Source organism: Pangasianodon hypophthalmus, chromosome 17, assembly GCF_027358585.1.
Source record: "Pangasianodon hypophthalmus isolate fPanHyp1 chromosome 17, fPanHyp1.pri, whole genome shotgun sequence".
NCBI classification, from domain to species: Eukaryota; Metazoa; Chordata; class Actinopteri; order Siluriformes; family Pangasiidae; genus Pangasianodon; species Pangasianodon hypophthalmus.
In genome coordinates, this window is record NC_069726.1 from 11,472,545 (window position 1) to 11,485,235 (window position 12,691).

At 40.7% G+C, this 12,691-nt stretch overlaps 1 protein-coding gene across 2 annotated transcripts; it reads left to right on the forward strand.

Moving 5' to 3' along the window:
- The first annotated feature begins 2,337 nt into the window (after nt 1-2,337).
- si:ch1073-15f19.2 (T-cell surface protein tactile) lies at nt 2,338-12,489 on the forward strand. Of its 2 annotated transcripts, XM_034312941.2 has the most exons (10): nt 2,338-2,520; nt 3,299-3,431; nt 6,219-6,575; nt 6,945-7,063; nt 7,194-7,341; nt 7,482-7,597; nt 8,767-8,920; nt 9,839-10,276; nt 11,160-11,262; nt 11,343-12,489. In XM_034312941.2, the coding sequence occupies exons 2-10, from the start codon at nt 3,320-3,322 to the stop codon at nt 11,437-11,439; spliced, it is 1,644 nt and encodes a 547-aa protein (XP_034168832.2). In that variant the 5' UTR covers nt 2,338-2,520; nt 3,299-3,319; the 3' UTR covers nt 11,440-12,489. The 2 variants fall into 2 exon arrangements, with proteins under 2 accessions (XP_034168832.2, XP_026797819.3); XM_026942018.3 differs by lacking the exons at nt 2,338-2,520; nt 3,299-3,431 and adding an exon at nt 5,011-5,860.
- The last annotated feature ends 202 nt before the right edge of the window (nt 12,490-12,691 follow it).

Consider the following 12,691-nt stretch of genomic DNA (forward strand, 5'->3'; position numbering starts at 1 on the left):
CCGAGCAGGAGACAAACGTGCCTGCATCGTGGTCGAATCCCACACGACGCCTAGATAAGCGGTTCTCTGAGCTGGAGAAAGCACGCTTTTCTCGGCGTTTAGTCTTATCCCCAGTTCCTTCATATGGGCGAGAACGACATCTCGATGCTGAGCCGCCATCTGCTCTGAATGAGCTAAAATCAACCAGTCGTCGATGTAATTCAGTATGCGGATGCCCTGTAGTCGCATAGGAGCCAAGGCAGCATCCACGCACTTCGTGAAGGTGCGGGGTGAGAGTGCTAGGCCGAAGGGAAGAACCCGATACTGGTAAGCTTCGCCCCCGAAAGCAAACCTCAGGAACTTCCTGTGTGGGGGAAGGATGGAGATGTGGAAATACGCATCTTTTAGGTCAATCGTGACAAACCAGTCCTCGGACCTGATCTGAGACACGACCTGACTGACCGTGAGCATCCTGAACTTCAGTCGTGCGACTGAGAGGTTCAATTGCCGCAAGTCCAAAATGGGACGCAGCCCTCCCCCCTTCTTGGGAACAATGAAGTACCGGCTGTAGAACCCGGACTCTCTGTCGTGAGGAGGGACCACCTCGATGGCCTCCTTCCTCAGGAGAGTGTATACTTCCTGCTCCAATACCAGAGCCTGCTCGGGACCCACCACAGTGGGAAGAACCCCAGAAAAACGAGGCGGAGGCGAGCCGAACTGAATTCGGTAGCCTCTTTCTACAGTACGCAGGACCCAATGAGACACATTCGGCAGAAGTTTCCACGCTGCCAGAAAGCTCACTAAGGGAATCAGTCTCTCGAGACTGACCTCTGGTGCAATAGAAGCGGTTAGCTGGGTGCCCTGAGGCGGCGTAAATGAACTAACCGCTGCGAAGGCCTCAGAAGAGGTCGCGAGCCTCCCAGACCCGCTACGTTGCCGGGCGAGAACTGGGAGAGGCGCTCACCGGAGACCGCTGTGCCCTGAAGCACCATAGGTGGCAGGGTTGGCAGATCGACCTCCTGAGGGCACTGGGGGGACCCGAGCACCGTGAGATGAGATGTACGCCGCGTCACCCCAGAGGGGCCTGCCCTCGGAAGCCCTGGGCCAAAACCGTCAGGGCTTCTTAGATGCGGCCCTTCTGGACATGAGGATGGTCCTCAGATCCGCCTTAGTGCCCGAAGGGCCGGGCCCAGAGCGTCGTCGTGACTCCTGCTCCCGCCTCGGGGGAGCACGGGAGGCGACGCTCTGTTTTTGGGCCTCCCTGTAGGAGGGGGCGGTACACGGAGGGGGCTGCCCCCGCCCAGCAGCCCCACGAGCTAGAGAGCGACGGGGGAGGAACCGCTGGAACGCCGCTGCCTGAGCACGGGCCTGCTGGTATCTCTCGACGACGGAGTCTACAGCGTCGCCAAACAGGCCCGAGGGAGTAAGCGGGGTGTCCATGAGCACGACCCTGTCCTTCTCTTTCATATCAGACAGGGTCAGCCAGAGATGCCTCTCCGCCGCCACCAGGACTGCCATAGACCGACCGATAGCACGGGCGGTCTCCTTGGTGGTGCGGAGGGACAGATCAGCGGCCCGTCTGAGCTCCGCTACCTGCTCAGACGTCATCTCCCCGTGCTCATCCAGCTCTTTAAGCAGGTCGGCCTGGTATGCCTGTAACACCGCCATGGTGTGCAGACACGCACCAGCCTGACCCTCTGCCGTGTACGCCTTCAGGGACGATGCCGGAGCCTTCAGGGACGATGCAGCAGCAGGGAACAGATAGCTGGCTAGCGTCTGTTCAACCCTGGGCATCGCCCTGTAGCCGGAGTAGTCCAGCCCCGCCACATTAGCATAATGGGAGGAAGTGGGGTGAAAAGGGCCTATTCCAGGACCTCGACACCTCAGTGTGGAGGTCTGGAAAAAAGGGCAGCCTCTGGGGCGGAGGTGGCGGCCTACTGCGCAAAAAGTGCTCATCTAGCTTGGAGCAATGAGGCTCAGGCCGTGTCTCAGCGGGCCAGTCAATGCTCAGCTTAGCGACTGCCCGCGTAACCACCTCGAGCAGCTCCTCGTATTGAGGAGACTGCGGCTCTGGGTCGACGCTCTCCACATCGACCTCCTCGGAGGACGATAGTTGGAGCGCCGAGTCCACTCCCCGGGGGGAAGAAACCGCAGAGCGTGCTTCCGAACCCAGGGAGGGGACAGTGGACCTGGAGGGTGAGGAAGGAGAAAGGGACGGGCCTGTCTCCATTCCCCCCGCCAGGTCCATCTGCGAGCCCCACGAGCGCAACCGTCGCTCTGCCTCGGCAGAAGCAGGGCCGGCACCGCGAGGCACGCTAGTGAGGGCTCCCTCCTCAAAGAGAGCCCAACGGGATCTCACGGACGCTTCACCCCCCTGCCACTTGGAGCATCTATGTGACTCCCAGCGGACTCTGCAACAGTTTCTTCCCTGAGGCAGTCAGATCTCAACACCCTGCTGCCTCCCAACGCTCACCTGGGCTAGGACACCAAATCCAGTAGGACTTCACACCTACTGGTTTTCACCTGCTACATGGTTTTCAGGTTACAGCACATATTCTGTGTATTTATTGTCCCTTGCATGGTATTTATTGTCCCACGCATGGTCTGGGAGAAACGATATTTTGTTCCAATGTATACAAGCTGTGTTGAGGAATGACAATAAAAACCCACTTGAATTGAGAATTAGGGCTTCAGGATAAATCAGGCAGGTCCAGAGAGCAGAAGGAGTCAGGATCAGAGAGCAGAATGTGTATTGAGAGAGAGAGTTAGAGATAGAGAGAGAGAGAGAGAGAGAGAGAGAGAGGAGGTGCCCTGTGACATAAAGCAACCAGCCACTCCACCGTCAACAAATCTGAGTGTATGCGTGTGGGGGGACGTGTCAGTTGGGGCAACATCATCTAAACATCCCAGTTTACCAAAACACCCTATGCCCATGAATCTTCCAAATCTACATCTTTACCTAAGAGAAAAGCTTATTAACAAGACTTGACCAAAAATATGTTTTCAGCCTAGACTTAAAGACTGAGACTGTGTCTGAGTCCTGAACACTAATTGGAAAGCTGTTCCATAACTTTGTAACTTTGTAAGAGAAAGCTCTGCCCGCTGCTATAGCTTTCATTAGTTGAGGTAAATAGCATACTAAATAACACAACTAGAATGCAGAATTTTATTATATTATATTTCCATAATCTGTAACCCAAACTATTTGTGTATTATAGTTTTACTTATAATTTTAACAAGACAATATTTAATTCATAAATAGAATAGAGCAGATTGTTTATAATGATTTGTGATGTTTTAATATTGGTTTACATTGCAGCTGGACAGTGAAACAAACAGCATGACTCCATCTTGCAGGAGGTTACAGAGAAGGATAGCAGAGACTATGTGTGTGATATTGCCTCATTTCCTCAATGGCAGCATCATAACCTTCACAAACGTGCAAGTTACAGGTAAATTCATGGATTTTCTATTATCAAAGAAAATGCAGCAGCAGAGCAATTGTTACGTTTGGTTACACACTGTGCACCAGTGGTGCCCCTGTTGAATACAGTGTGAAAATGCTTTAAAAATGCTTTCAGTGAGAATTGAATTGGTTTGTAATTCATCATTCAAGGTTTCTATTTTTTTCTCGAGCACTTTTCAAAATGTGGTTTCACATGACACTGCTCCCCTAGTGGACACGTTTACATTACCTGCAAGTATGAAGACTGACCCCTATGCAAGTATGTGCATATAACGTTGTGACATGCTCGGATGCATGGTCAAAGAAATATGAATCACTTTTTATACATGCAGAGTGAATTAAAGTGGACAAAAGCGAATGTGACTCTTAATGCAAAATAATTGTTTTTGCTCTGCCAAACAGTTCTGGACAGTATACAGTTGCATACAGTTAAAGTATTGTGCTCGGTTTGGGGGATAATCTTTTTTTCTGATACAATATCATTGAACATAAACATGAACACAATTTTGTGCCTCAGTACCACAGGTCTCAATGGAGGTCACAACCCCAGAAAGGACCGTCATAGAAGGAGACAGTGAGAGCGTCATATACTCACTGAGCACTTTATTAGGAATACATGTACACCTACTCATTCATGCAGTTATCTAATCGGCCAATCGTGTGGCAGCAGAGCAGTGCATAAAATCATGCAGATACGGGCCAGCAGCTTCAGCATCAACCGTCATAAAGGGGAAAAAATGTGATCTTGACCATGGCGTGATTGTTCGTGACAGACAAGCTGGTTTGAGTATTTCTATAACTGCTGATCTCCTGGGAATTTCACAGCCTATTTGAGTATTGTTGCTGACCATGTGCATCCCTTCATGGCCACAATTTACTCATCTTCTAATGGCTACTTCCAGCATGATAATGCACCTTGTCACAAAGCAAAAATTGGCTCAAACTGGTTTCATGAACATGACAATGACTTCATTGTGCTTCAGTGGCGTTCCCAATCACCGGATCTGAATCCAGTAGAACACCTTTGGGATGTGGTAGAATGGGAGATTCGCGGCATGAAAGTGCACCTGAAAAATCTGCAGGAACTGCGTGATGCAATCATGTCAACATGGACCAGAATCTCAAAAGAATGTTTCCAACATTTTGTGGAATCCATGGCATGAAGAATTGAGGGTAAAGGGAGACCCTACCCAGTATTAGTATAGTGTTCTTAATAAAGTGCTTGGTGAGTGTATATGTCAGCGATCCTCCATCTGACAATTACTGAATTACTTATTTAGCTGGATTGCACTGCTGTTGATTTGACTTCATCCAAGATTTGTCTGCTCCTCAAAGATTTTATTCAGCTCGTTAACAAGACATCAAATCTGTGAGCGGAAACCTGCTCAGGTGCAGGCCTATTCAACATAAAGAAGATTAGATCACAGATCTAGAAGCATTAGGCCTATATATCTGGCTCACATTTTAACATAGAGAAAAAGTGAAAATGATTAACATCCCTGAAATTTGAACTAAATGTTATGATGCTGATTTTTTTTTTTTTTACTTTTTTTACTCTCTAGCTATAATTTTAATTTATATTTACTTTTCATTTTTTGTAAATATTTACCTGTCTTTAAACATTGAAAGTTTGTTGGAATATACTGCAAATTAAGCTGACAAAGACATTTTGGAGATTTTTGCATTCTTTTACATTTTCGGCCAAACAAGATTTGCAGGTTTCAAAATATAATGAGCATATGTTGATGTAGGCCTTTTTCATTCACTGGAAAGCCCCATTTTATGTTTCTATCTTCATATGTGTGTGTGGTGTGTGTGTGGTGTGTGTGTTTTCACCTGCATGATCGTTGAAGCTGCTGTACGCTTTCATACTGAGCATTTCAACAGGAAACCAAAATTCAACTAGGAAGGAGGTCATGATTGTGCACAGGCCCGAGCAGTGCTTCAAAGAAAACCTCATCATCAAATCTAACACAAAGACTTTTAAAAATGCCCAAAATCTCTTTTTTAAAAATGAAATAAAATAAAATGACTGTCTAAATCCCTTAATGTACAGATGGCAAAATTATATTTCTTTCATAGAGATGAAAATTTTATATTTTAAAAAATTATCATTTAAAAATAATAATCAGTACTCAAGTATAATCATGTATCACACATATACATTTAAATTATTATTTACATATTCAAGATTTCACAGTGTTAATCTCTGGTGCGGTCTGTGTGAGGAACAAGGATGTGTGCAGATGCAGATATTCTTGTTCCTGTCTGTTCCGTGGTATAGCCTACAGCCACTTCCTGTGCAATGCGTCATTTCTTTTCTTTCTCTAAAACTAACTGTTGTCTTTTCAGTCATGGCTTCTGTCATGACTAATAAAGCTACCAGCCTTCTAATTTTTATAAACATTTTTCAAGGTAAGCATGACCTGATTTATACACAAGCCTTAAGTACATCCATATCATACTGTTTAAAAATCTGTGGTTTATTTAATTGATTAAGCATCTATTCAGTTTCTATCTCAATTTATTTTTTCAAATTTATATCTATTTATTTCTCATCTGTATATTCTTAGGAAATGGATCATGCTTTTTTCTGATATTAATAGTGAGAATCAGTTGTTTGAAAGACATTCAGAAACCGCTAGAGTGTTGTATAAGACACAGCTGTGAAATTCAAACAAAGATTGAACATTTAAACATTTAAAAAAATCTCCAAGAGTTATCTAGAACAACCTGTACATCTCTGATTAATGTTATGCAAACTAATCAACAGGAATTCAGAGTGTCTTCATAGAACACAAAACAGAGGAGAACGCGACAGTTGGACAGAACATCAGCCTTCCGTGCATCATGCTCCATGAGCATCCAAAAATCATTCAGTTACAATGGCATAAAGAGGGAGAACAGGGAGAGCAAAAATTAGTGGTGTTTAATCCTGCCTATAGTCCTTCTACTCCTTCCTCTGTGGGAACTAAATTGGAGCTGGTGTACAATACAAACACCACAAAGCTGCGAGGCTCCATCTTGCATTTGCAGGAGGTTACAGAGAAAGATAGCGGAGTCTATGTTTGTGATATTGCCTCATTTCCTGATGGCAGTATCAAAAGCTCTACAAAAGTCCAAGTTACAGGTAAATTCATAATGGATTTAATTAGGGGTGGAACACTACATAAGATTCACAGTATCATAATATAAAAAAATATATTTTCACAGAATCTGCTTATAGCTTTCTATTATCATAGAATGTATGCTAGACAATATACAAGTAATGATAATAGTATACCTATTCCAGATTTCTTTATCATGATATACAATTATACAGGTATATAATTACTGTATATCTTTAGACGTAATCACTCAGAAATACTTTCTTCCTTTTTCATTTACACATAGCAAACTTTATAGTAATAGATATACAAAATTGGAAAATAATAATTTCTTTGCTGATACATTATGATTGAATGTCTTCATCTGAACACAATGAATGTTTGGGTCCCAGTGCCAAAATTTTCAATGAACGTCACGCCCACTGACAGAACTGTAATAGAAGGGGACACAGTGAGCATCTCATGTGTCAGTGATCCTCCACCTGAAAAGTACACGTTATTATCCTCACTGGTGAGTCAAAAAACTTACAGCAGTGAAAAGTTTTCTGCTGTGTGCTCAGTCACAACCCACTCATTTTCTTCTGCATGACTTCTTCACTTTGCCCTGCCCTACCATCATCTTGATTTGCTCCTCCCTACAGAGTCAATCAATAATGGAAAGTCAGGATGGAAAGTTCATAATTCAGAACATTACTCGGCACAACAGTGACCTGATCTGTCAGCCCCGCTGGAACTCATCAAACCAACACTTACAAAGCCTCAGTGCAACTGTGCACCTCAATGTAGACTGTGAGTCTTCATCTTTATCAATAACATACATTTTTACACACTTCACATGCATTATGAATTAAGATGGATGAAGGTGAACATGAATCTTAATGCTTTCTTTTAAAAATGCTTGAAAATATTATTCTTGTTCTGCCAAACAGTTCTTGACAACATAGAGTGTAATTCCGAGAGCCAGATACAAGTTGAGACTGGGACAAGTCTGATGATTACTTGTAATACAAAGTCTTCCAAGTCCTTGCGTTTTGTCTGGATGAAGGTAATTTACAATCTGAACTGAACGTCAGAAACACATACATGTAATAAAATGTAGATTCATGTTTATGGGTCTTATCACTACCCAAGATACTTAACCTTTATACTCTGTTTGGCAGGGGTGAAAAGTTTTATTTTGGTAAATGTATATTTTATTTGAGTATTTTTGACATAAAAAACATGTACTCTTACTTAATTTCCAAGACTTATTTTATTACCTCTTATACTTTTATTTAGACCTTCGAAGTACTCATTAGTCATTACAAATGAGGAAGGTCTCTACTTCTCTCATAAAGCCAGTGACTATATGCTAAATATGTCAAATGGGCTCAGTTTAACATCCAATCAATTCATTCAAGTACATCAATATAGAAAAAAAATATCAAGATTTGTGCCAATTCATCATCTGGGACCTTCTCATGCTACACAATGTAGTTAAAACTGTCTGTGTGCATCTGAAGCTGGATAAACTACTGGATTGCAGTGTTGAACTTGAGGACCAGCACCTCTGGCCCTACCTCACTAAAGTTTTACCTCCCTATTAAGCATGAACATCTAATTTGAAAAACCATGGCCAAGTTGGTCTAATTTCTCTACTAATGCCAGGTTAGACTAGCATTGATTCCAGTAGCTAGCATAAATTTTCTTGGCAGCAAGTCAAATTAGATAATGGTAAATATTGGTTTTTTATTTACATGATATTTTACTTCCAGTGAATTCTATTATCAAACTATGTAGTATTCATCACACATATGACCACCAAACTAACCTTAAGCTGTTTCAGGCAAAATGGAGTACTTGCTTTAAAACAAAAATCATCTTCTAACAGTACTAGTTAAGTAATAAAAATTGCTTTTGATATGAAAACATGACATTAACTTAATTTCATCAGTTAAAAACATTTACTTTTTACCTTTTTATATTTGTTTTAATACTTGAGTATATTTAAAAGTATATATATACTTGAGTATATTTAAAAGCTGTATACACAAAAGATTATTTGTGGAAGCAAATGCTGATTTTAGTTTGGTTCCTGTTTCCTGGACCTCCATCTCTTAAATGCACTCTTGCCTGTGAGCACATACCTATCTCTCTGACAAATGCCAGCTGCCTAGTTAAAAAGATAATACCCATATACATATATGCCTAAGATGCCTTGCCCTTTTCCTACAGGACAACATGACAGTGTCCTCCAGTGCCAGTATAAACTTGCGGTCAGTGAGTCCTGATCAATCTGGGATTTACAGCCTGATTGTTCAGACTGGAAATACTCGTCTACACAGACAGAAGGATTTTACAGTTACTGTGATAAACAGGATACACACGGGTGAGTGTGTCAAAATGACTGCATAAATCTGTGATGAGGTTGAGGACTCTGATAAAGCTACATGACTAAAGGGTTGATGTTTGCTGGGTTTGTTGCTTACGCTTAGCTCACTTCCTGTAATGGCTAGGCAGTCTGCTATTCAGGGTCTTCAGCAATACCACAGCTCAAAATGTGGTTTCTTCTAAGGACAAAATGGACAGGGTGTTACAGATGGAAGTGAAAATAACTGTGCTTAACTTACATCTTTATATGCTTCTTTAGCAAATTGGAGGATGACCAAAATAATTAACAATGTTTTAGAGAATTTATCTGAATCATTACACATTTTTTTCAAACAGTTAAAATAATGTTATTGGTTTTATCCTCTGAAATACTTTGCTGGGTCTGCACCCAGACCGCGGTCCACCAGCTGACGATCCCTGTCCTAGGTTATCGGTGTTAAAATTAGGGACAACCTTTGAATAAACTCATAAATTGTGTTCAGCAAGACAAACAAGAAGACATTGCAGACTTACAGCATTGATAAATAATTGCGTTTTTTTTTTCTTCTTCTTCTTTTTGAGCAAACTGGCATGTGGTTGCTAATTCTCAGTGGCAGTTTGATTAATGAAACAGATCCACACTGTGATCACAGTGAGAGCAGTTCATCTCCCTCATTAAAATAATGGTTGGTTCAGCGTACCTAGCTATGCCCCAGTTGTTGCCTATTTATATTTACAAAGACCATTCATTTTAACAAGTTCATCTTAAGAGATGGAACATGTTATTTTTTTCATGGGTGTTAATTTAACTGTATATTGCATTTTCATTTGTGTAGATTTCCATTTTTAATATTGTTCCCCCTGGGTCATGTGGCTCTTTATGTTCTAGAGTGTTTAATAACACACAATATGTATTGATGTCTCTTTCAATCTAAAGAACATCTGAGCAGCACCATGACTATGGAAACAACAACAAAGATAAGTATCACAACTATGACAACACCCAAACTTAACATTACAATGCCGACATCCCAACCGCACCATACCAGCAGCACCACTGACACCCCTGAGACATCTACAGAGGAAGTCATGTATATCAAAACCTCAGCTCCATCTACTGGAAATGTCACCGTGGTGCATGTAAATAGCACAACACCACACACGGATGTAAAGAGCTCAGCCACCACCTTCACACACTCCTCAAGTGAGGGCAGGACACTGTCTGAGATTTGCTGTTCATCCAGCCCAGGATCTACCAGCACAGAAATCAGCCATGTACACCCAGATACCAGTACAATCACCTCTACATCGGCTTCCATAAGCAAGGCCACTGTGGGAATAAGCAATGTCTCAACAACCAAAATTACAAGAAAAGGTAGGGTGATGCAAGCAATCTCTCCTAGTTACTACATAATTTAGTTTAACACTGTGCTCTACTTCAATATTTAGATATTAATTTAGATTAAGACAATGTCAACTGCCTGGAAACAAAGCACTACCTTGTATATTGCAACAAATGCCTAAAGTTGTTCTGCTAACCAAAAAATGTGATTTTTATTTTTATTTTTTTGCAAGCCAATACTTCAGACATGTATCACTTTGTCAAAGTAGGGGAAAAAAATGCCTAAAATGAAGCATCCCAGTTTTGAAATGCTGTGAAATGCTAACAGTATCATGTCATACAGCTTATGGCTGTTAGTAACTACAGAACTGTGCAAAGAAATGCTGTAGAGCAAAGACGCCTTAAAAAATAATGAAACTAAATGTTTCTACATTTAAAGAAATACTATAAAGAGCAGTAAACAGTAATAAATGAAACAAAGTCAATATTTGGTGTGATGATCCTTCGCTTTGAAAAAAAAAGTAGTCTCAGGTACAATTTGTGCAGTTTTATAAGGAAATGAGCTGTAAGTTTTGCTGAGCAGCCTTCATTATGTTATTATGTCTGAAAAGTGTCTCTTATGTAATATGCTGCTTTCTTTACTGACATACAAACATTTTTCTGTAACATTTCATTTGTGCTGGAAAACTAATGTATGGAAATCTAAAATGTTTTTGTACTGAATCAATAATGTAGACGTCACAAAACAAAAATCTATAACAAAGTTTGTACTAAAAAAAAATAGGGTGCCTAAGACTTTTGCACAGTACTGTATATAAGAGGATGTCACCAAAACTGACAAATGCAGGACGACAGGGTATGAAGAAAAAGATCAGAACTCTTCTTCTTAATTTATCTCATTATCTCTTTGTTGCAGATGTGAGTACCACTAAGTCACATGTGGTGTTTGCTATCATCCCTGTTGTTCTTGTGTTGGTTCTGATTGGGATTCTTTACCGGCAATACCTCATTCAGAAAAGGTGAGCGAAACGTCAGAATATCTATGTGTCATGTCTGTCACCTTTCTGTTTGCTAACCTCTTTCTGTCTTTCTTTGTCAGGCTGGATAAGCCACCCCCATTCAAGCCTCCTCCTCCACCAGTGAAGTACACATCAGCAAGAAATCATGATATACCTACTACTGACATTTTAGTATGATGAACTCATGCATCAAAACAGAGCCTTTTATACTGATCATATGTGTTTTTTCATGTGTCTAGATTTCTATTGTGCACCTTAAGTTTTTGGTTTATGTGTTTTTGGTTTTTAGGGTTTTTAGTTTTTTTTTTTTTTTGTCTGCCTGTAACACACATAATATTAAAGCTATTCCTTATTTTATAAACAGGAGCCCTATTTCACACTCTGAAAGATAAACACTGTCACTATCTGTCTAGTTTGTAACATCTTCCCCTGAAATATCTGATAGGTCAAAGAGCATGAACAAGAAAACAGGTCTTCAAAAGAAAAAGACAAAAAGTAGCATGAACATTTTACCTGACGTATAAAGCTATAAAAAGACCAAAATCTCTATTTTGATCAAATTCGATAATTAACAAACTTTTTTCAGGTACATAGAATGCAAACTAAGACCTTCATGGCATAAATTCAATATTGCAGGATCTGCTTTAAGTATCTGAGGATATTTAAATTGTCATGCAACAATTTAAAATCTAAATAAATGACAGTTTATTTATTTATGTCCTTTGATAGGCTTGATTCTTCCAGAAGGTTTTTTTTTGTAATAACAAGGCCAAAAAATGACATTCCTGGATAAATTACTAAAGGTTTAGCATCAAATTCTTAAGAAGTGTGTTATAAACAACATTGTTGGCCACATCATGGTACACTTGCACTTGCACCACAGTGCTAAAGTTGTTTTAATCCATGAGCAGATACTTTTGTGATATGGCGAGTTCGAAGCTTTACCTTTGAATGTCTGAATGTAAATAGTTTTCTTAAATGCAAAAAATCCTAAGTTGAATAACATGTATTCTTTCTATGTATTCTATATACTTTTTCTGTGAGTTACCTGCATGTTATTATGAAAGCAATATTCAGGTTCCACTGATAATATCTCACACTACAAATGTGCAAGAAATTCCATATGCAAAGTTCAACACTTCAAATTGCTGTTGTTTGTTATATCAAGCCTGTTTTTTACTTTATGGTAAATTATACTGTATACAAACCATGAATTATCATTTCAAATCTTTTGTGATTTATTGCAGCAAACATAAGTAAATACATTCTTTGGTCTGGAATTTGACAGCTTTTTGTGCAACTCAGAAAGAAGTGAAAGGAATCACCTCCATGTCAGATCTCTCTGCACGATCTCAATAGTGGTATTATGTGGTCAGAGAACAGGGAAAAACTAACTAGCTAGTATTGAGGTGGAAGAGGGGGATTACAA